We start from the raw sequence: 23,952 nt of genomic DNA, 5'->3' as shown, positions 1-23,952 counted from the left end.
GACAATCTCTTTAATGACAATATGAACAAAGCTTTTGGGGAATCAGTATCAAGTGTCTGGTGTGTTTTATTAGCCTTAACTGCAAGCACATGCTTAATTACTCCCTGAGAGTTCTGGAAGCGGCCCCAGCCCCAGCCCAGCCCCGCGGCCCTCCCTGGCCGCCTCCCTCCTCGGCAGGCAGGGAAAACTTCCACGCAGCCTCCTGCCTGGGCCTCGAGTGCTGCTCACCCACCCGGAACCCTCCACCGAGGGCCACACTCACCCTAACTCCCTAACTGCACGCAGAAGGAAGCTGTCACCTGCCCGAGAGACTGTGGACTCCAGAAACCTTTTCATGAAGACCCATTTCCACGCTAGCAGCCAATTCAGATCACCACATTGTTGATTTGCTCGACTGCCAGAAAAACTCAGCTCTTGAGCTTGGTGTCACTTCAGACGAGACCAAGGAACGCTCCTCGGGACATCTCCCAAGGCCACCTCTGACTGCTCTCCAGTTCGATTAAAAACAAACACGGCTCTGCCGAAGACTGTTGCCCGAAAACCGGAATGCTCTGGATGTTCATCTGTGCCACTTTAGAGGAAGCTCCCAGCCATTGGCTGCACACCCCTAGTCCCAATTTTATACATTGGAAACATTTGTAGTGTAAAAATACCAAAATCTTCTCCAAGCCAGACCTGAATCTCTTCCCTCAGTCATCTGTGTTTCTATGTGTAAACTTCATAGATGCATCTGTTGTGAGTTACGTAAATACACCAAAGAAGTATTTTAGAGCAGGAAAGTTTATGCATTCCATATTCTCACAGCTTGAAAATAGCCAAATTTATTCTCTGGAAGAAATGCTCTGGGGATAAAATCAAAAGCACAACTCCCAAGCAATGTTTTGTGAGTTTTCACAGTATCAAAGAGAAAGAAGGTGCATAAAAATAGGCACATGTATGTGACATGCAGATCCAAATAGCTGCTGTTTACGCCGAGGTGGATCTATCTGCATGGGGGATCTGCCGCAGCTAATTCCAAATGACTTACCACTCAGCAGCTCTTTATTTTGGGCTGACATGTTTCCATGCAAATATTTACATTTGCGTACGGACGCGTTTAATAGTCTGCATTCAATTAAAAGCAAATACAGGAGTCAAGAGGACTCCAGTGGGCCACATCGGAGAAGGGTTTTAGGAACCCTTGCGTGACTTCTAGAAGGTTCTCGTTGTCAGGCCAAACGAACAGAGGCTGCCCCACTGAGGCTGAGGACAGGACGGGAGGGGGTCTCCGTGCCAGCTCGTCCCCACGCGTCCTCCCACAAGAAACTGTGTGTCTGAGGCTGAACGCTGTCGTCCTCTGATTCTCCACCCTGCCCCGGACACCTGTGGCAGAACAGGATTTCCAACCCAGGCTCCGACCAGGACAAGCAGGAGGGAGGTGGGGAACAGCAGGACAGCCGCCCACGTCCTGCTGTGTGCCTGAGACTGGGCACCCCTGCCGGCTCCCTAACCTCACGGCGCCCCCAGGACTGTGTCCGCTCCTGCTTGGTGCCTGAGACTGGGTTAGCTCTGCTCACCCCCACCCTGCCCAGGGGTGCCCCCGCCCCCTGTATGCTGGCAAGATCAGCTGGAGCAGCTGGTCAAGCTGGCGAGTGTCCGGACTTGGTTTTCTACAGGACAACCCGATTCAAGCTAAGGATCAACTCACTTAGGAGTTAAGGTTTTATACACTTTACTTGAAAAAAAAAAAAAAAAACCCAGTAAGCAGTTTCAAAGATTTTCCTCTGCCTAACTACTAGACTGTCTTGACATGTGCATGAAAGAAATACAGGCATCACAAGGAGACAGCCACCCCCGAGCCCCGGTGCGGGGCCCGCATAGAACGCCCCCGAGGACAATGAGGGGGACGCCTCGGCCCGCGGCTCTCTGGTGCTGACGCCCAGGGGAGGCTCCCGTCCCGCTGAGGCTTCGCGCACGCTGGGCCCTGCTCTCCCCGGACAGCCCGGCCCTCTGGGCCCACCCTCTGGTCTTTCTGAAACGTGTCCTCATTTTCCATGCTGGCTACTGCAAGAAACTGACTTTTTTCTTTTAATTTCCTCCCCAGTAGGGAGCCAAATGCCAAGCCACCCCACCCACCCTGGCTGGTAAGCATGGGCGAGGGAGGGTCGTGGTCAGGAGAAATCAATGGTTTTTACATAAAATTGGAAACAGTAAAGAACTGATTGCCTCAGCCTATGCATTCCTTTAACAGTCCCAGATGTGCCCTATCAAATCCCCACAGAAGTTTGCATTTCTGCTGCTACGTACTTCATTTTTGCAAGCATCTATATTTAATAATAAAAATGAATTAAATTTTAGTATTCTTTTACATGTGCCTGATTCCTAGTTTAACTATTATATTTTGTGCACTACATTTAAGGACGGATGTGTTTTCCATCATGAACAGGTTTCTGAGCACTGAGCTAAGCATGCAATATTTGTTCATAATGTTACCCCTTTAAAGAGAATTTTATAAATAACCAATGTCAAGACTTTCAAACACACCTATTTTAAGTTGAGCTGCGTTTTAACTGATAATTGCAGATCATACAACCATGTCCATGTCGGAGTTTCTCCGTATCACCCAAACTTGCCAAGCTTTCTTTTTCTAATCAGTCGAAGGATCAACAAAAATGTCATGAATTTACCAATTACCTTCAGAAGGAAAGTCGAGTTGAGGGCGTGGTGGGTCCTGTCCATTCAACGTGTGTTCCAGCCTCCCTGCATGCTGCAGACTGAGCGGGGTGCATAGTGGCCCCAATTCCAGGGGCTCCAAAGACACCTTTGAGCTTCCTCAACAGAAAAGCCTCCTCCCACTCGGTGCAGAGTTAAAACTCCTCAAGCCCCTCTGGTGAAGCGCAATTTGACCTGCAGATTCTGCAGTTAAAACCCCCAATCACCCATCTCCATATTTATCTCTAACCCTGCACCCATATTTATGTGCATGACATGTGCCCCCAAAAGTTTTGCCAGCAGCTTTTCGCTGGATGAGCAGAGTGCGCCTCTCAGCCCCGCCCCCGGCCGAGCCCCCTCCCCGGCGGGGGGCCAAAGAGGGGAGGTGCAACTGGAAGCAGGTCTGGGGAGCTTTAATTTTCACACATTTGCAGAACATAGATGTCACGGCTCACCGGTCAAAAGGTGAAGGTGAATTATGCATGTGGACATTTGACATGTTGTTCTTGTGGCCTTAAGATAATTGACTTTTCTCAAATCATTGATACCCCAAACCATTTCATCTTCAGTTAATCTTGGTCATATGGAGAACATGTTAGGGTTAGCTTCCATGAAAATCATTCCAAAATGATCCACCAGCTATTACTATATTCTACATGCTTTCTTCCAAATTTGAGTTTATCCTTTAAAAAACCTATTATTTTATGGCGCTTCCATATGATCCAGCAACTCCACTCGTAGGTATCTACCCAAAGGACACAGAAACATCAATTCAAAAGGACACCTGCACCCCTATGTTTACTGTAGCACTGGTCACAAAAGCTAAGTTATGGAAACAACCCAAATGCCCAAAAATAGATGACTGGGGGCCTCCCCGGTGGCGCAGCGGTTGAGCGCTGGGTTGCGAAGCTGCCCGCAGCCTCTACGGCGCCGGTTCAATCCCCGGCTGCTCCCCGGCCACCGGAGGAGGGTCCCACATGGCGCGCGGACCTCTCCTGCCGCCCGCTGCTCCCCTCAGCAGTGTGCTTCGGTCCTTCTGCCTGCTCTGCTCCCCGCTCTGGCTCTGGTGAATTCTCTCACCCTCCCGCGCTTCTGACTGTACCCAGTGCTTGTATAAACAAAACAAACAAACAAATAAATAAATACATAAGCATGCCTCTATAAAAAATAAATAAATAAATAAATAAAAAATAGATGACTGGACCAAGAAGATGTGGTCCATATACACCATGGAATATTACTCAGCCATCAAAAAGGATAAACACATGCCATTCGCAGTGACATGGATGGAGCTGGAAGGGATCATGCTCAGCGAAATAAGCCAGAAAGAAAAAGAAAAATATCGGGTGGTCTCACAGACAGGAGGAATGTAGGGGAACCAAGTAAGGAATCAGGAAACAAAAATAACTATAATAAAGTAAAAACCAAAATCAACAGGCAACCATAGACCAGAGGCATTCTACAGGGGAGGAGGAGGGAGAAGGTTCAGGACAGGGGTGGGAAGAGCACACGGGACTATGGTGATGGTGCACGGGGGAATTTGTGGGAATTTCACGGGAAATCATACATTGTACAAAAGTGAAGGATAATATAATAAATATATATATATAAAGATAAAAAAACCCTACTATTTTAAAGTGAAGCAAAATTGTGCTAGGAGTTAATATGATTCATCGATTGGACAAATGTTAACTGAGTGCCTATTCTTTGCCAGAAAGCTCTCGCAGATAATGGAAGTGACCGGCCGCTGAGACCTTGGCTTCTTCGTGGTAGTGTCAACGGTCTTGTTTTCTGGACTTATCTTCTAGTTGTCCGATGCTTATATGTGGGACTATAACGGACTTGGGCACTTTGCCTTTGTGTTTTGTGATCTTGCCCGATTTACTTAACACTTTTAATTCTTTGATGACAACGTTGCATTTGCTACATATATGATAATGCCAGCACGGCAAATAATTTCACTTCCGTTTTTTTCCAAATCGGTTTGCCTTTATTACTTCCCCCCTTCATCGGAGGCCCGGGCCCTCCAGCTCAGCTGAGGCTCTGAGAATGTTCTGTTTCCTCACCTGGGTCGCCCACGCCACGCCTCTGTTTTGTGTGGTTCACCAGGAGCAGCATTTGCGCAGCCGCTGGTGAAATGTCTTCTTCTGGTCACAGGAAATTCAGCGCAGCAGCTCCCGGTTGCACCGTTTCCATCTTCCTGTCAATTTTCCTTCGAGCAATTTTGCTTCACTTTGAAAGGTTTCCCTTGCTAGCCCAACGACCGTCCGAGCTGCTCGGGAAGGTTAAAACTTGGACCATTAAGTAGCCGTTGCTTCCAGAGCCAGCATCAGGCACGCTCACGAGCGGTTCACCTTCCTGACTCCAGCTGGCTTTGCCGACGCCAGGAAACACGGCCGCTCAGACGGACGCCCGCAGACTGCCCTTGCGGAAGGCCCGCTGGTGAGCGCTGATGACCTCCAGTAGAATTCGGCTCCATTCGCCTTGCCGGGTGCAGCGGGCCCGCCGGCACCTGGTGTGTGGGCGGCGAAGGGGAGGCGACGCCAGGGGCGGACAGACCTCCCGTGCCGGGGCCGCGCCCGCCCGCCGTGCTGCTTCTAACACGTTTTCTCGCCGCTCGGCCGGCAGCGCTGCGCGTGTCCCCGCGAGGTGCCGGGGAACTGCGAGGCACCTGCTCATCCCCACCTCACCAGAGCGTGCCCGCTTGCTGCTCCTCTGCCACTGAGGGATGGTTTGCAAAGAGCGTCCAGAGTGGACAGAGGCTGGTCCCCAAATCCGTCCATTCGAAATGTGCCCTTGACCATGCGAGACTGAGCTGACCCTGAGCGCCCCTCGCTGCAGGGGCCTAAATGTTTATTCTTTCTTTTTGTCCCAAATACTCCCTGAGGCGATACCGTGACCGAGGGAGAACGTCCTGGTGGAGGAGCGCGGGCGCCAGGCCGCCAGGGTGGGAGGCCGAGGCGCGGGGCCCGCCCCCTGAGGACAGCTCCTGCTCCGCCGGGGTCTCCCATGACCGGTCTCTGCCTCAATTTATCGAGCGAACGAGGCAAAGGAGTCTTGCTTTCGTCTCTGGAGAACGGCTGCTATTTTCACGGCGTATTTCTTCCATGATACACCCAGTGCTCCCCTTAACCGAAAGGCCACTGTCAAGAACACTCCGGAGTGGGGGACGGTAACCAGGGAGCTCTGTGCTTTCTCCACAGCCAGTCCCGGCCGCGGCAGAGACTCTGGCCGGGGGATAGAGGGGGTGAACGTGCACCCCGGCCTTCCTTCCGCGCCATCGGGAACCATGGATCCCTTGGCTCCCCCAGGTGATGCGGGGCGGAGGGGCCAGCGGCTCCTGGGACCAGCCACTGCAGGGCCAAGGCGCTGCCCTCTGCGCCAGCCCGTGTCTTTCCAAATGGGAAAGTGCCATAAACCCGGGGGCACCCACCCGCTCCCCACAGCCCACTGACGCCCGGGGTGAGGCCCGACATCTGGGGCCTCCTTGTGTGATTTCGGAATTGGAGTCATGGGTTGGATCACGGAGTGAGGCGCTGAGGTGGAACACAGCCCCCTGCGGGCCCCGGGGCGGTGCCCCCAGAGGCTGCCTGGACAGAGGGCGGAGCCACACCCTCAGCTGCAGCCGCCGGGCCCAAGGGCCCATGACCCACCACGGCCCTGCTGCCAAAGGGGCTTTGGGCAAATTGCCGGAGGCTGCCGTGTGGGCCTGCGGTCAGGGCCGCGCTCCCGGTGCGGGGCTGGCCCACAAGTCACCCTTCTCTGCAGGACCAGGCTGCCCGGCCGCTGAGGCCGCCCCACTTCTGGGAGCAGTTTCCGTAGAAAGTAGAAGAATCTCGGCGCTCAGGCACGGTCCTTTCTCAAAGCCCTGCAGCCCTTCATGGGGAGAGGGCCGTGGGAGCAGAGTCGAGCCTCGGCCTGCAGGGCAAATGGAGGCACAGGAGACCCTCAGTTTTGATTAAAAGATGGCAGCCTGTGAGGAGCTCAGCACGCAGCCTCCTCAGGACCGCTCTCCACCGGCAAGATGAGGGGCTCCGAGGGGTGCCAGGTGAACCAGACGGAGCCCCTTTATCCCGAGGCCCCGGAAGGTGCACGGTGGACCTTCCCAGGCGATGGCCCGCCTCGTGTCCTGCACCACCCCCCAGGGACGTGTGTCCCTGTCCCCCTGGGTCCCAGCCAGGGCGCCTCTGAGTCTTTCTGCTTCCTTCTCTCAGCCCCGCTGCCCCCTCACCACCCAGGTGTCCGTCCACGCCCTGTGCGCCTCCTGTGAGGTCGCAGGCCCTGCTCCGCTGCCTTCCCTGCCCGGCACCTGCTGTCCCTGCGGCCTGGCTTGTCCGGGTGGCGTCCACCTGGGGTGCAAGGCCTGGGGCCCGCAGCAGCGGCTCTCACAGGGCCACATGTAGAGACCCCGAGACTCGGGCCCAGGGGGAGGGGCTGCTGTGTCCCTGGGCTTTGGGGCCAGGACAGCGCTGAGTCCGGCCCAGCCTGCAGCTGAGCTGCTCCGTGTGCTGAGCTCCCGCCTGCTCTCGCGTGGGGAAGACTCAGAGGCGCGTCTCCTGTCCTTTGAGGGCAAAGGGTTTTACGAAATAAGCTGCTTTGAACAAAAGGTTGAAAGTCATCTCCGCCCCCCAGCACAGGGGTGACCCGGCCAGCCGGGAGAGGCGGGCACGCGTGGCAGCACGTGGTGGGGTCTCCCTGCTCCGTCTTCCCAGGGTTTCCCGCGAGGCTCGTCCCGGCTTTTATGATCTGGAGCTTTTTCTCTGAGAAAGGCCCTGCTTTTAAAAGCACGGTGTCGGGACACAGGAAGGGCTTTCTAGAGACAGATACTTGCAGGTCGCAGCCCTCGGGGCAGGTCAGGCAGGTAGGGGCACCCTGCAGAGCTGTCACCCCCTCACCCTCATCTCGGCTTCTTCTGGGGACACGACGGCATCAGGCTGAATGAAGCATCTGGAGCCGACGTTTCTGCAGGTGGAGCCGGCCAGGTGCCCGCAAGCACATGAGCTGATTTCCCAGCAGGGAGATGTGGACGCTGGCATAGGCGAGGCTCCCTCACCTCATCTCTAAATCTCCCCCCTTCTTGACACTTGAAATAGCTCTGAGAGCTGACACTTACCTCCGGCTCTGTGTCCCCCCACTGCCTGGGCGCCCCAGGGGCCTGGGCACTGCACCCCGCGACTCCATCGCTGTCCCCAGCGCAGACAAGACTGAGCCTCGGCAGTCACCTGTCCACGGGCCCAGGGCTGGCCAGCCGGGGCTGGGACACGAGCACCGCGTGCCGCCCACCCTGGGGCCCTTCTCCAAGCTGTTGGCGTGAGGGTGTCTCCGGGGGCTGCACCCCCTCCTCAGGCCTCCCTGGAGTCCCCAAGTGGAGCCCCGGGTTCCATGACTTAGCGGGGGCTCCGGAACTGATGGGAAGCGCGGGCGGGAGCACCGGCTTGTCCGCTCCTTGCCAGCGCGGGTCCAGGGCTGCCTTTGTGCTTCTTTGTTCTGCAAACGCGCCAGGATTCCTCCCAGACCAGGGAGGCTTCGGCCCCGCCTCCAGCGGGATGGAGGCCACTGGAAGGCGCACCTCGGGGACGGGGAAGGGAAAGCACGTTGTGGAGGGAGCGCCAACAGCACCAGACAGCCCGCGCCTGGCCCGGGCGGTGTTTTTCCAGCGTGGGAGCCGCAGCTCGGAAACTGCCCTCGCCCCTGGGAGCACAGAGCCCGGCTGTGAGCGGGAAGCGGGGAGGGAAGGGCCCCGGGATGGCCCCGCGCGGCCGGCCGGAGCTTTGATCTCAGTCGGCGAGACAGGCCCCAGGCCTCCCGGGCGGAGCAGCCGGCTCCTCTGGGCTCCGTCCCATTGGCCCCGTGGGTGTGCTGTCCGGGTCACGCCAGCTCCAGGAGGGGAGCAAGACACGCAAACGCCCGGGATCAGGGGAAAAGTAACGCCGGGGCACAAACACCACGTCCCCTGCCCGAAGCCGGAGGCCCCGGGGTGCAGACACGCACCCCTCCCCTCCAGCCCCAAGCCTGGCATCAGGACACCGCGGAGGGGGAGGCTGCGCCCTGCCCACCTCACCCCCGGCTCCGCTGGCCTCCTGGCACCGTCCAAACAGCAGCCGGGCCCCTGCTCGCCGAACGCTGGGTCTGGAGGCGTGAGCCCTGCCGGGGGATGCCAGACGCCGCGGCTCACACGCCTGCACACGGCTTCTCCCGGGAGAGATGGCCGCGGGCGGAGGGCGCGCCGCCACACCGGGGCCCCCGCGGGACGGCAGCGCTGACTGTGCCTGCACCCCACGGCCACTCTCCGCAGTGAGGTCAGAGGCTGACGCCGCGAGTGCCCGGGGGAGAAGCAGCTGACAGGCCCTCGGAGGAACGAAGCAGCTCCGGACTCGGCCCCGGTTGTGGCCATCGAAGTGTCTTCACAATCAGCCTCTGCTTGGCGGGTGATGTTCTGTCTTCAGATGCTCATGGGACATTTCCACCTTCTCCTCCTCTCGAACATGTCAAGGGCAGCAGCCCCCCACCCGCCACCCCCCCCCGCCCCCCGGCTCACCCGCTCCTGGCTCTGCGGCGGCCTTGGCCAGCATCGGCCTCCAAAGCCCCGGCCCCCTCCAGCTAATGGGACCCAATCCTGAGTCCGGAGGCTGCGGGTCACCCCCTTTGTGGTTCACCAGCTCGGGGGGGGGGGTAGAGTGGGGCCACTGCGCCTCCGGGGGCCGACCAGCAGCTCCCGTTCCCCGCCCCTCACGCACGCTGCCCAGCTCAGGCGGCTGCGGGAACGTGGCACTGGGAGGGGGAGACGCCCCCACACCCGCTGGAGCCCAGGGGTGCCCGCTGCAGGAACGGCGGGGGCGAGCGTTCCCACCTCTGGCGTTGAGGACGCGCCCTTCTCCTGGGGGCCGCGCTTTGCCGGGTCGGGTCTATTGACTTGTGCCCCTCAGGACCCTCCCGTTGGGGTGGGACTGGACTCGGGGCGCAGACTGTGGGGGCACGGGCTCCTCTGACGTGCACTCGGGGATCTCCTCAGCACCCAGGGAGGCGGGGAGCCGACTCCCTCACCCGTAAACCTCCAGCTCTCCAGGGCGCCTGCTCCCAGGACTCCCCAAGCCTCCCCAGGCCTCCCCTGCTCCCCAAGTCCCTCTCACACCCCGCGCAGACCTGGGGCAGGGAGACCGTGCCCGGGGGCCTCCGTCAGGGCGGGGCGGGTGCCCATCTCTGCCCAGGGCGGTTCTGGGAGGCGGAGCCTCGCCGCGGGCTCCTGGGAATTCCAGCAGCCCGCCAGCCCCGTCCCCCCGCGTCCTTCTACTCCCTGCGATGGCCCGCGGCGCCCGAGCTTTGTCTGGACTCGGCTTTTGGAAACCGCAAGCGGACACGCCTGCCCCCCGTGACATCTGAAACGCAGCAACGGCCGAGCTGTGGTCGCACCGAGGCCCCAGCGCCCGGCAGAATCGCTGGAGCCGAGAAATCCCTGGCTGCGCCTCGGAGTCAGCGACGAGCAGAAGGAAACCCACCCCTGCTCGTCACTGAAAACCGCCCGGGCCCCCTCCCGGAGCGGCCGTGCGCCAGGAAGCCGCCACCTGCCCCGATTTCACAGCCAGGGCGCCAAGAACGCGCCGGCCACAGCCCGGGTCCTCTGCGTGCAACGGTTCCCGCACACGCAGCGTTTCCAGGAGCTGGGAGGCCGCGCCCCGGCAGTCGTGGGGAGTCCCCGGCATGGCAGCTGCACCAGCTCGCCCGGCACCCGCCCCCCTCCCCCGGCACGCACCCCCCGCCGCGGCGGCCCCCGGGCCCAGCCCCCCTCCTGGACGTGGTGCACGGACGGGCAGTCTCCGCGTGGGCACAGCGTCCTGCCCTGGCGCGGCTCTTGCTCTGCGGCCGATGGCGGGCGGCACGGGACTCGAGGGCCGGAGCAGCGGGAGAGAGAGGACGGACGTGGGCTTGGGGCGGCGGGGCGGGGCGAGGACGGGCGCCCCACGCGTGCCTGAGCGCACCCCATGCGTGTGCACGTGGGTGGGACGTGAGGCAGAGGGGCGCGGCCTCTGGGCTCAGGACCTTCCCGACTGGCTCCCGGGGCCTGCTCCTGCCGCCCGCCCCGCCCGCCCGCCCCACACGCGTGTGTGCAGCCCCGCACTGGCCTCCACTGCCCGGGCCAGGAGGCCGCTCGGCCCCCCGGGAAGCTTCACTCTCCGCGGTTCCTCCTGGGTGTTGTCTGCATCGTGAGCTCATGGTCTTCTCACCTGCTACATCCGGTCCACGCTTCCCCCCAGGCCCCATCCTGTCAGCCCTGCCCTCTGCCTTCTTCCTGCTTGTACTGTCTGAGGGGGGACACCAGCACCCCACTGCCTCCCCAGGGAGTCTCAGTCCACAGCAGCCCCTCATTTGCCGCGTGAGGGCCCTGCCGGCCCCCAGATCGCACCCCAGCTCAGGCCCGAAGCGCCAGGGGCATCCCCCAGAGGGCAGTGGACACGGCGGGCAGCCCGGCCTCCAAAGCTGCCGTGTACCCAGTTGGCAGCCAGGCTCAAGGGGCCCCGCGGGGTGCAGAACTGGGCGTGGAAGCACAGGGGTGGGGGTAGGCTCCGCCAGGGCGATGCAAAGGGAGGTCGCAGGCCTGTCTGTACACGCACTGACCGACGGATCAGGCGGGTGGCGGGAAAGCCCTGAGCACCAGGGGAGCTGCCTTGGCCACGGACGCCGCCACAAGGCAGGTTTCAGAAACCCTGGGGTGCAGGACACCCCTAGCTCCCCGGCCAGGGCCCGCGTTAGAGAAGGCGGGGGCAGGACGCAGCTCCCCCACCTGGCGCCCGCCCTGTGCCTCTGGTGACCCCATCTCACAGGGCCGTGCCGGGGCTCCCGGGTGTCCTGCCCGCTCCCCTTCAACCACGCAGAGGCCACTGCTGGGGAGCTGGACAGCGGCCTTCCCCCGCCCAAAGTGCTGGGTGTCTGGGCCACCAGGTGTGTGTGGGAAATAGAAGAATCTAGAACAGTGGGAGCAACACAGGGGTGCAGGGTCGTGTGTGAGTAACGGGAGGCCACACGCCAGGGGAGCAGAATCTCTAGCGTGGCTCCCCGCTGGCCCAAGTCAGGCGGGTGCTCAGGCTGGGCCCAGGGGTGCCCCTCGACGGGGGTGACTGGGACCTAGGGGTGCTGGCTGAGGCCTCCCCAGGCCCTGCCCCACCCCACCCCACCCCACCCCACCCGGCATCAGCCAGCGTGGCTCGGGTTGCAAACCTAGATGTGACATTTATCCGTGACGGGCCAGGCGGGGGCAGGGAAGGGGCGCCCAGGGCGGGGTGGTCCCGGGTTCCGGCGGCAGAGTTACCGTGACCCTTTGGTGCCGACACCACGCTGCGGCCCACCTGGGGGCCCGCCGTCCTGCCGCGGCGGCCTGCCCGCTCACACTGCTCCCTCATCACGGAGTGAGGCCTCTGACGACTCCCTGTGTCCTCGAGAAACAGTTTAAAGGAGTGTAAGCAGAGGGACGCGAGACGGGAAGCGCTGCCAAGCGTCGGTGACTCAGATCAAGCTCCTGCTCGTAAGCCCCGGGCGAGGACCGGGCGCCGAGTTTGAACCCGAGAGGGAAGTCACCCCGACGGCGGGTGGAGGAGCTGCGTGCCTGTGTGCGTACCTGTGCACACCTGTACGAGCACACAGGTGCCTACCCTGGTGCACACACACGCGCACTGCACACAACCACGTGTGTATGCCTGTACCTGTGTGCAAGCAATGTGTGTGCACGCCTGGCTCAGCCGCCTCTCTCACGCCCGCCCGTGCCGGCCAGAGCTGAGCGGCTGGAGCGGCCCCAGCAGGCGGCAGCTCCCTGCGGCGTGGAGGCGACCGGCCTGGTGACCAGGGCCCGGCAGCACCGTCCGCTGGAGACGCGGCTCGGCCGCACCGGCACGTCCCCGACAGCCTGCTCCGGCCGCGCCGAGACGCGCCCTCTGCCTAGGACCACAGACCAAGCAATACTCGCATCCACTGCTCGTTTTAATGTCAAATGTTTATTTCTATGCCATAGTTGCCTCAGCACAATTTGTAAAAGAAAAGAATCCAAAAAAGGAGAATTTTTTTTTTGTCAGGATATTTTCTCTGCAGTTATAAGAAAGAAAAGAAACACCTCGGTAACAAGTGCCGTTTGTTTCGTATCATTCTACTAAGTTGCATCTAAATTTTTTCCTTGGGTGTCATTTTTTTTTTTTTTTGGGGTGGAGAAATATCCTCGGGGGAAGACGTTTGGACTCGATAGCATACGTGTGGGGTCGTCTTCCTCAGAAAACAACTGCGACCCCGGGTCGGCGCGCGGCGTCCCTCACGGCCGTGCTCGACGGCTCCGTGGGCCGGGCGCGCTCCGTCACGGGAACAAAGTGCTCCGGGGAGGAACCGCGTCGGAAACGAGCCGGCCCCGCGTCCGGCCCGAGGCTGAGCAGCCGGCCGACAGTCGGGGCGTTCGGTGAGAGGGGACCTGGGTCTCCCCGGCCGCTCTCGGGCGGCCGGAGGGGGCTGGCTGCGGAGGGCGGTGCCTCCCCCAGCCCGCGGGGAGCGGGGCGGCCGGGGGGACGGACCCCGACGCCGGGGCCGGCCGTCGCCTCCGCAGACTGAGTGACGGGGCGAGCGCATCAGGTTCATGCACGTTTATTGAGTAGTACTAGAAAATGCGGCTTCTGTGTCATGGTACAGGTGCATGCTTGGATTGCCAACATCTCAGAGGTCAAGTCACAAAGGCAAGGCGGAGGCCGCGGCGGACGGCTCGGGCACTTACACACTCGTTAAAAAATAGGAAGGGGCTGTTGCTGCCGCCGTCGTCGGGAGGGCCCAGGGGTCACCCGTAACCGAGATACAAAGGGCGGAAGGTGAAAAAAGCACAGATTCGGTGGCACGTGACGGAACAGGACGGGGGAAACCGTGAGGACGCCAACGGTTACCATGCAGTTAGTCTCACACGGAACTACAAACTGAGTTGGGCGAGGCTTGCTAAACATGCTGACCGCCTCGCCGTGCACTGACAAGCGCATGTTAAAAACTGTTAAGAATACTCTCCCCTTTAGATTGTTGTCAAAGCTCTTTTGATTACAAAATTTGAAAGGCATGAAGCATTGTAGAGAATATAAAGTACGTCAGGAACATACATTTCCGGTACAGGTCAGACCACTAAGCGCATTACGGTCCCATACAGGCCGAGACAGCCGTTTGGTTTCTTAAAAAACATGCATAGGCAGATTTTTTTGTTTTTTTGTTTTTTACAGAATATAGATGCTTTATCACTGTACTTAATATGGTGTCTTGTTCACTATACTTAAAAATGCACCACTCATAAATATTTAATTCAGCAAGCCACAACCAAGACTTGATTGAACAGAAACCCCTAAATAGAAACAGCAAACGAAAGAGAAAGGTCATTATTCCAGTTTTCCTTTTTTTTTTTAAACTCAAAGAAAAGAAAAAGAGCGTCATCGCCAAATGAACCAGAGAAGTGTCGGGGCGGGGGGGGGGGGAAGGGCGCCAAGCACACGAGAAACCTGAGGTAAGCAGAATCTGTACAAAATGAAACTGTCCTTTTTTGGCATTTTTAACAAATTTGCGACCTTCTTTTTTTTCTTTTTCTGTTTTTTGTTTTTTTGAGACTGCCTAATTCAGTTTATAGCCATTGTCTGACAAGAGTAGCAAAACATTATCAATAAATAGTCCTTATTTAGTTTGTACATCATTGTTAAAAATGTTGATGTCATCCATTTTGAGTGCTGCGACTGTAAACGTACAATAGAGTAAGAAATTAGACAAAGTTTTCGTGTCCAGTAACATAATAAAAGGCCGTCCACCAGCCCCCCCGCGCGGCAGGCTGCGCGGCCACCCCCAACGGTGCAGCAGGTGCTAGCGTTAGCTTTCTTTAAAAATTTTTTTCCTAGAAGCATTTTAAAAGGCATACCCAAAAGAGGTGCTTAGTCACCACCCCCACCAAAATATAGTTTCTCATCTCCCTCTTTCCGAGCGATAGTGTAAACTGAGTCCAGGCCTGGCCCCAGAGCAGACCCGCCGCCGCGGCCCCGGGGCCGTCACTGGATGTTGCTGCCGTTGCTGTCGGTGCCGTTGGCCTCGGCGGCCAGCGCCTTGTTGATGGAGTTGAGGCTGGCGTCGGAGGGCGGCGCGTCCCGGCGGGGCGGCATGCGCTCGTTGATGCGGTCCAGGCCCTTGGCCTCCTCGAAGCTGGTGATCTTGTGCTGCGGCGAGAAGCCCTTGATAGCTGCACGGGAAACCATCAGAGGAGAGAGGAGGGTTAGGCCGGGCAGCGGGGGGGGCGGGCGCCGGGGGGCGCGAGGGCCCCGGGTGAGGACACAGCGACGCCCGACACAGCACACAGACTCCTCCCATACCCGGGAGGACCGCAAGGGCGAGAACAGCCTCCGTCTCGTGCCACCCGACACGTCCGCCTGCCGTCAGTGAGGGGGGCCCTGCCTGCCGGGAGCTGGGACTGAGGGGCTGCGGGAGGCGGGGGCGCTCCAGGCCTGGCCACGCCGGGCCCTGGGTGGCTGGAGCTCCGCCCGCCGCCACGTCCCGCGCTGGCAACGCCCGGGGTCCGCTCCCTCGGAGCAGAAGCCACAGGCTGCCACGGAAGGGCTGACCTCGGGGTCTCCCTGCCAGCCCGGAATTCCAGAAAGACTGTCTCGGCCAACAGCTCAGCGTCGGCAGGAAAAAAAATGAAGCCGTGAGCGCCTGTGTCTGCAGTCAACTGAGGGCGTCTGTGGCGTGGTGCCAGGCTAAGAGAAGCTCGCAAAAATCAAGATCAGACCACGCATCAACAGCGTCGTCAGCCCTCGGGCAGCGAGCGGCCGGACCGGCGCCCCCCGTGTGCACCCCCACCCGGGCACAGGACACCGTAGCCTCCAGTCGGTCACCGAGGGGACATGGCCATGGGAGGCAGCGGCGGCCGGAGCCTGCAGGGACCGTGGGCAGAACGCGCAGGCCCTCGTGGGGCCCGACTCAGGAGAACTCGGGCTCTCCAAGGGGCAGCACCGACTGGGGCTCTGCTGGCGACCCTGCCCTGAGCGGGCTGCGGAGACGGACTTAAGGTCCCCCCACGGGCCCCGGGGAGCTGGAATAAAGCGCGGGGACAGGGGCAGCAGTGGAGTCAGGGGAGCGGCTTCTCCCCTCCTCACCTTACTTGGGAAAAACAGGGGCAGCCGAGCAGACTCGCTCTAGCTGGTCCTGCACATCCTGCACAGACGGGGCGGCCTGGCAGCACCCCAGGTGGCCCCACTCGCCCAGCCTGGGGGGGGGGGGACCTCGCTGCCCTCTGGGAGGGGAGGGCGCCACAACGGTGGCCAGTGGGCTGTGAGCGGAGGGTGGGGACACGGGAGAGGCCGGCCCACGGCGAGGCTCGCGCCCCCTCCTCTGACTTAGTGACCAGCTGCGTCCCGGGAGCACTGGGGACTGAGCCAGTCACCCAGGGGCCGCCCTCGCCGCGCCCCCAGCTCCTCTCCCGGTGGTCCCGTCACCGTCACCGTCGTGAATAGAAAACGTCTGTCCTCGTGCAATTTGTGAGGCCACGTCACCCATTTCAAGGGTCAGTGCCCGTCCTGGTCTGGAGGCCGCGCGGCCGGCGAGCAGGGGGCCCGCTGCGTCCGTGTCAGTCCTTCTCGGCGGTCCTGGTATGGAAGAGCGCGCCCGCCGCGGCCACACAGTGGGTTAGCGATTCACACCGGTAGTCGACTGGACACAACACAGTCACAGAAACCACAGAAAACAGCCAAACTGTCAACGAGAATGCACACTGCAGGTCGGGGTGCTCAGGGGGACGGGATTCCCGCGTAAATAGCAGTCGGGCCACTGCTATTTAGGAAGCAGTTGTATTTTCTCTTACAGTCTCTCGTTGCCTACGAGATTCGAATCACAGACAGAGAGAGTCTCCAGGGGCACTTTGGACAGCGTCCCACAGGCACACAATTTGGGGGAAAAGAAAAAGTTAGCTTGCAAGAACAAAATACAACTGAATCATATTGTTTTAAAGGGGAACTTCAAATGATGCTTTCGTGAATTTCCAGAGGGCGGGGGAGGCAGCAGGTTCGAGCTCTCTGAGATGCAGTCCCCTCCAAACACAGCGCTTTAAGGAGCCCTCCGAGAGCGACTGCTGGAGGGCGAGCTCCGCTCGGGGGCGGGCAGCGGGGGGGCGCCCCGGCCTGCACCTGCAGCCCCCGCACGCAGCTGGCCCCCCGTGAACACTGAGCGAACGAGCCGTGACTCCAGAGTCCCAATTCTTGTCACCGGCCGGCCACGTCCACAGCCAGTAGGTATTTTTTGGGCCCTCTAAGATTTTGCTAGTGCCACGGTCCCACCAATGACAGATCCGCCAGTGGAAATTTGGTAAAACGAGCAGAACTGTTTGTCTCAAACACAGCTGTCTCTTGCAGAGGAGTGTGCGAGACAGGAAGGAGCGTGCGGCTGCCACAAAGCACTGTGCAGGTGGGGTTTTTTTTTTTTTTTTTTTTTTTTGGCTAGACATTTCCGCTGACTAGCGTTCATCAGGCTGCTTGGACCCTCTCCTTTTCAGCGCTGACAGACAGTGACTGGAGGGAGGGACACGGTCCAGCTCAAAGAATATTGTCTTAGGCGTGAGTTTTCACAACAGCCGCCCGGAGCCCCACCCCCATCGGTCAAGGCCAGGAGCCAGGTCCTCTGGTTTTCTGTGATTATGCGAGGTTCATCTTCTACAAAGTGAAACAGCTTGAAGGGAAACAAACAGACAAACAACCCGTAAAAGGACATTTTCCCCTTTAAAGCAAGAACGTCTGGTTAATACGGAGCCACACTGTTAGCCCACGCCCACACACTCCGTACAAGCTACAGCGAGGGGTACACCCGGCAGAGCCCTTGTCTGTTGCGGGCACAACAGAAAGGGGACTGGCCCATTTACCTTCATCAGCCTCAATAGCCTCAACAGTAGCTGAAGAGAAAAAGGGGGTGCAAAATGAAGGAGAGAATGAGCAGAGGATTTTAACTCTAAGAACAAATCAGCGACGACCGAGGAGCGTGTGTTCCTGGAAGGGTGGGGTTCGGGCACAGACAGCAGAACAGAAACACTGGAAGGAAGGCGATGCGGGGGAGCCGTGAGCCTGCTGCGGGCCGGGGCGCCCGGGGAGGGAGCGCTGGGGGCCGGCTCACGGGGTTGGGGGGGGCGAGCGGCCTGCAGGGCAGAGCTGGACCTGCTGTGCCCGGCGCAGGCTTTGGATGCCAGGAGAACGACCTGACGGGAGGTGGCTCCATGTCGGGGGCGATCCTCGCTCGGACATGGACAGCGCCCTCTCCTAACATGGCGGGGAGACGGGGCGCCGACCTGGCGGAAGCGCAGAACGGGTCCGTCTGAATGGACGGTCGTGAGACTCCACGGGGGGACGGGGGCGGGAGGGCCCCTTGCAGGGAGCCCCTATAAAATCATGTTTCCTCATCAGAGCATCACTTTTGGAGATCAGATTCCAGAAATGTTACAGCCGACGGGTACAAAGCCAGCAGCGGCATGACAATTCCATCAGCTTTTTGAAAAAAAAGTCACCTCAGCACGGAAACCTCAGCACTTTCGAGGCAAACCGTGCAGGTCGCTGCTTTCACCAGCGACCTCGGCGACAGGGTGAGGCCGCCCCCCGTGCAGGTGAGGGGGCCTTTCCGTCGCCAAGGGCAGCTGATCGTTCCCAAAGCAGCTGCGGGAACGCGACGTTTCTCAGGAACTCCGAAATGCTGCCTTTCACAAGTCTGCCCTTCGGCTGTCATTTGCACATTTCCTGTACTTGAAGGTCTGAAACCTGGATCAGCTGCCAAGCGCGCGCTCTGATTTACTCCCCGCGCGTCCTCAGCTTCCCAGGGTACACACGGACTGTCACCAGCGTGGGGGTGGGGGTGGGGGTGGAGGGAGGACGCAAAGCTCCACGCAGCCCCGCGGAGAGGGACTGAGGGCGGGCAGTGGGCGGGAGCGGCTGCGGGGTGGTTCCGGGGCGGCCTCAGTCTCCCCGCTCTCGGGGCTGGCGAGGCTCCGCCTCTGCGGGCTGGTGTGAGCACAGGCGTACGCGTGAGTTCAGCACAGAGGAAGACGAAGCAACGGGTTTAAAACGAAGGGAAAGGAAACAGAGTAACTTAAATGAAAACAGGGGTGAGGATCTAGAAGTGGGCCAAGCTGTAACGACTAAATAACCGAGATTTAAGACTAAAGCTCAAGTCCGGACCCGCGGCAGCGCCGGCGCATGGGGTGTGGTGCCGGCCGCGTCCCTGCACACGGGGGCGGCCTGGTCTGCCCATGCCGAGGGGCCAGAGGACGCGTCCAGCACGAGGCAGACCAGCCGCCCAGGTGGACGTGCGTGTGCACAGACGGTGCCGTCCTGGCGTCCCCGGGAGCGCGCGGACCTGGGCGGGCAGACGGTTCTCGTAAAGGTTGTCAAGTAACGTGCAGATGTAAGAGACAGAGGCGCCTGACTGCAGTGCGCTGCGTCTCCTGCCTTCCGCTAGAGCTGCCTGCCTGTTGGCAGAACCTCAAAGACACTGGCGTGGGAGTGAATCCATGTGAGAATGAAGGAGGTGACAGGGCTGAGCAGGGCCGCCTGTCGGGGGGCCCCTCGGGGAGGGGGGCGGGCGGCCCGGGGAGGGCTGCCTCCTGCACATTGAGGCCGGGATTGCGGAGCAAACACAAGACGGTGTGTTTCAGGGAGAGAAGCAGGAAAACAGGCCCGAGGCCCAGATGCATGTCTTAGTGTGTGCTGTTTTCATTTTTTCGCTTCTACTCCAACTGCAAAACCCTCCTGACTACCGCGGAAACTCAGCGCCGACAATGTAATGGCAATAGCCTGTATCGTGCAGCCTTCACGTATGCTTAAGGTGCCCTCGACTAATAGCCTCGTTACCAGATGAGGAAAGACGGGCGGGGCTGTGGCGCCTGGCACGCGGGCAGGGAGCGCCCGGGACACGGGACACCCAGGACCGGCTCCCCGGCGCGGACGCTCTCAGGGCTGGGCCGCAGCGGCCAGCGGCGTCATCGCTGGGGTCCCGCCGGACACGCTTTGCACAGAATCACTCCCTTAGGGGAGGTGTTTTCAAAAATAAAACGTGTCTCTCCTCAGTCTCCCGTGTTTGGGGGGAATAAACAGGAGAAGAGGCTTGCGGGACCGCGGGTCCTGCCCAGGAGGGCGGCGGGTGTCCCCACGCTGCTGCCCGCTCGGGAGCGCCGGGGTTGGTGAGGTCAGGGGACGAAGGTCAGGGGACGAAGGTCAGGGGAGCCCGGCCTGCTCTCTGTGGGGTGCGTGTGCAGCCGGGGGTGGCTGGGCAGTGGGCGGAGCTGTCTCCTGAGAGGCCAGTCCTGCCCAGCCCAGGCGCAGGGACAGGGACGGGGGCGCTTACCGCTCTGCAGCGTCTGCTTCCCTCCGGAGAGCACCCCGCTGGGGAGCATGCCCGTGGGCGTCAGGCCTTTCAGCGTCAGCACACTCTCGCTCTCCTCTCTGCGGGGACAAGGGCCGGCGTTAGCGTCCTCCAGGGAGAAAAGATAAGGACAGCGCATGGGGGGGCTCACATGACCCGCGGCCTGGCCACGGGCTGGGGCCGGGGCTGACTCCAGGCTCCCCGCAGTCCCACGTCCACACCTGCACGGCGCCCCCGGCCAGCTCGGCCACCCACAGCCCCTCCACCCAATGGGGACTCCAAGGGCTGCGCCCCCAGAGTATTCCAGGACCAGACCCACTCCCCGTCGGCTCTGGAACAGCTTTATCGAGCACCCGGGGACCTGTGCAAGTGCAGCGTGTGGCTCCGGGAACGCCTTGGAGCCGTGACACCAGCTCGGCCGCCCGTCCGGAGTGTGCTCGTCACCAGAGGGGGTGCACCCCCGAGGGCCGGGAGGCTGCGCCCCACTCCCTCCCCACACACCCCAGGCTCGCTTCTGGACCGCACAGCGGTCACATGGGCTCCCTGCGGCCTCCTGCTACCCCCCCACCCGCCCCTCCCTGCCGGGGCTCCCCAAGTGTGGCCCTCAGGCCCTGCGCTCAGAGCCCCCACAGCTGCGCCTCTCCTGAGGGTCAAGGGCAAGACTCTAACAGGCCAGACAAGAGCTTCAAACACCGGCCCCCACACCAGCTCCGCGTCAGCGCCCACAGGGCCGCCCCTCCCAAGAGCCGCCCCTCCGAGGTCACTCTCCCCCGCGGCCCGCGGCCTCCGCCCTCTGCTCTGGCCTTGCCGCCCAGCCAGGGCTTCCTGGGAAGAGGCCCTGCCAGCCACCCCCTGCTCTCGAAACGCCCTTTCCTGAGCCTGTGGTTTGGGGTGCCCTGCACACTCCACCGCAGGCCAGGAGGGGGCGGCCGCAGTGGACTCCGGCTCCACCCATGACGTGCCCCAGCCGAGGAGAGTGCTGAGACCTGCCCCCAAGGGAGCCAGCGCCCCTCTACCCAGAGTCCTGGCCCCACAGGGGTCACGTCCCCTGGCTCTCCCCCGCACCCAGCCTTCGGGTGCTCCTGCTGCCCACCGCCAGGGCTGGTCAAGGGTCATGTGTGGATTCAGGAAAACCGGGACATTTCAAAGGAGCACTTTTCCTTGGTATTTATGTTTAAAATCGGCTTTAACCTCACAGGTGGATGAAACTTCTCTGCACAGAACCTAGGCTCAGTCCTAGTAAGGCCGGGCCGTGCAGACAGAACACGGATCATCCCTGATCTTCACACAAGAGCAACTGAGCTATGCGTCGTGTTTTAGCCACATTTTCCGTAATCTGGGTATTTTTTTTTAATCTTCAAAATTTTATGTTTGTATCCGCTACAGCGAGATCTTCTTTGAGAAACAGCTTTGGGGTCAGACTCACCCAGGCCATGTCCTGCTCGTATGACCGAGGTCAGGATGGGTAAGGGTTTGGGGGGCCCTCACCTACAGCAGTGGGACTACTGGGGTTCAATCTGTGCAGGGAGTGCTCTGCAGAAATGCCCGTACGCTGCAGTTTGTATGAAACAGTGGGGTTGGGGGGGCAATTCATCCCACAGGAGGAAGGAGGGAGCAGCCCTTTTCTAGAGCAAGGGCTGAGGGCCGGGCCGGCCGGGGCGGGGGCACCCACCTGAGCACGGAGAACACCCTGGCCATCTTGCCGATGGCCCGGATCTTGTTCCGGATCACCTCCTTCCTGGCTGCCGCCGTCGCGCCTGCGGGTTCAGACAAAGGGCGTCAGTCAGGCCGTGTGTGACCGTGATCACCCCACAAACTGGCACGTAACATGGACCTCATCGGTGCACCCAAGCCCCCCTGCCACCCCCCAAGTCCCATCTGTAAATCAATTTTACAACTAAAGAAAAAAGCAACGCCTCTGGGGTCACTGTTGTTATGAATTCCTGAGAGGCCCCAAACAGCACAGGGCAGCTCTCAAGGTGCCCCGAGGGCGGCGGGTGAGGGTTTTCGGGCCCCGAGCAGCGGGGCGGCCCCACTCACGCTGGTCCCCATGAGGAAGGGCGGGAGACCGAGGGAGGCTCCTGGCGCCCCGTGCTCCCAGGGACACACGGCCACAAGGCGTGTGCCCCAGCATCTGCCACCTCATCTCCTGGTCAGTCCACAGAGACCAGGGACCCGCTGGCCTGGGCCTCGCAAGGGTGGAGCCCGCGGCTGCACCTGGCCGCACACGCAGAGGCAGACACAGCTCCGCCTGCGCGCGGCCCGCGCCTCCTCCAAGTGCAGACGCAGTTCACGCTGCGTGTCCTCACGGGTGCCTTGCTGTGGCTGAGCTGTCAGATGATGCCACGTGGCCGCCGGTGAAGCCATGTTCTCTGTTCTTATGTCACCCAGGCATAGCGAGCCTCTCGCTTCTTCTTAAGTCTCCGTGGTCCAGTGAACAGGGAGGAGACGCCCTCGCCGTGGCCGCGTGGCCGTGCGCACTTTGCAGGACGTGCTCACCCGAGGAGGTGCGCGCTCTGACTGTGCCACCTTGGCCAGAAACACGCCGCCATGTTCCACTCCGAGGAGAGGCGCGCTCCGGCCTGAACCAGCAGCCTAAGTCGCGCTCCGCCCGGGCTGTCTGTGGGTGGTTGGCTGCTGCACGCTTCTCGGCCGTGAGGACACGTTTCCTGACCTTTCCGGAGGGAGAGCCTCTGCCCTCGTGCTGAGCGGGCTGGGAGGATGAGGCTTACAATCCTCAGTGTTCGACACGGGTCAAAACCTCAGCATTTTGGTAAGAAAGAAAACTTACGCCAACGGCTACTTAACTTTGAAATGGCTGGAGGGGAGGTCTCGGCCTCACCCAAGAGAGCGGGACCTGAGGAGCCATTTCTCGGTCGCTGGCCTGTCCAGGGGGCTCGGGTCCCTGCTCCCCGCCAGAGCTGCCCCTGAGCGTGCAGCCCCCGCTCTCCACCCGAAGCCCTCACCTGGCCCAGGAGGGGAGGGCCGAGCGAGCGGGGCGGGGCGGGGGGATCCCTGCAGCCGGTGGCAGACCATCGGGGAGCCAGGCCTGCCGTGACGAGGGGGTGGGCGTGCAGGCCCCGCCTCACACCTCCCTCCCAGCTGTGTTAACCAAGACCTGTGACGAAGCGCCTGGTCACAGGGGAGCCTGTCCTGGAGACAACTTCCAGGTCTGACATTTCTGTCTGGCTTGTCAATGACTTTCGCTGAACAGGGGAATGAAGAACTTCTGTCAAGAGACAGGGCGGGTGGCAGCATCTCCTCTAAGGGGCCGACCACGGAGTTTTCAACCATTCCCTGCAGCGAGGCTTTCGAGAAGCATGCTCCCGCCACTCGCTGCCGAGGGCCCGCCCGCCCGCCGTCAGGTCAGGATGCGCAGAGCAGGGTCCCGCCAGGCTGCAGGGGGCGGCCGCGGGTCAGCCCATGTGGAAACACAAGTCAGGCAGTGAGAAGGAGCCGCTAAACGTCACGAGAAGCGTGACAGGAGAAGTGAGACGGGACTCAACAGGAAGCCAGTGAAAACACGTAAGGAGGAGACTCCCCACTGGCCCCGGAGGATGTGTGGACACCACGGTGGGGGGGGGGACACCATGCAAAGGAGGGCAGCGAGCAGACGCGTGTGGGTGTGTGTGCGTGTGTCCAGCCCACGGCCACCGTGCAGGTGGCAGCTCCTGCTTAATGAGGACGCCCGGCTCGTCACGATGTCCCCACACACCAGGTGACGTGAGTCTACTCGAGTCCTCACAGACAGGAAGATGAGGCTTTGAAAACTGGCCTCTTGCTTGCATCCAAGGGGTCCCCGTCAACACCACACCAGGCTGACAGCACACACGTGACCTCACAACACCTCACAGCGCGCACACGAGAGACCCGAGTGAAAGTGCAGCAAAC

General features: G+C 60.7%; 1 protein-coding gene across 1 annotated transcript in view; it reads right to left on the bottom strand.

Annotated features, from left to right (window-relative positions):
• Positions 1–13,210: 13,210 nt before the first annotated feature.
• The window catches only part of PPP3CA (protein phosphatase 3 catalytic subunit alpha), a 150,615-nt gene continuing 139,873 nt past the window's right edge, over positions 13,211–23,952 (bottom strand). Inside the window, exons 11-13 of the mRNA XM_037509633.2 lie at positions 21,734–21,818; positions 20,044–20,141; positions 13,211–14,911 (exon numbers count right to left, since the gene is read on the bottom strand). Coding sequence (XP_037365530.1) covers positions 14,724–14,911; positions 20,044–20,141; positions 21,734–21,818 — 371 coding nt within the window. The 3' untranslated portion in view covers positions 13,211–14,723. The remainder of the gene's footprint in view (positions 14,912–20,043; positions 20,142–21,733; positions 21,819–23,952) is intronic.

This window comes from Talpa occidentalis, unplaced genomic scaffold (genome assembly GCF_014898055.3).
Source record: "Talpa occidentalis isolate TD23 unplaced genomic scaffold, MPIMG_talOcc4v2.1 talOcc4.13, whole genome shotgun sequence".
Taxonomy (NCBI): domain Eukaryota; kingdom Metazoa; phylum Chordata; class Mammalia; order Eulipotyphla; family Talpidae; genus Talpa; species Talpa occidentalis.
This window is presented reverse-complemented; position numbering and strand designations above follow the sequence as displayed.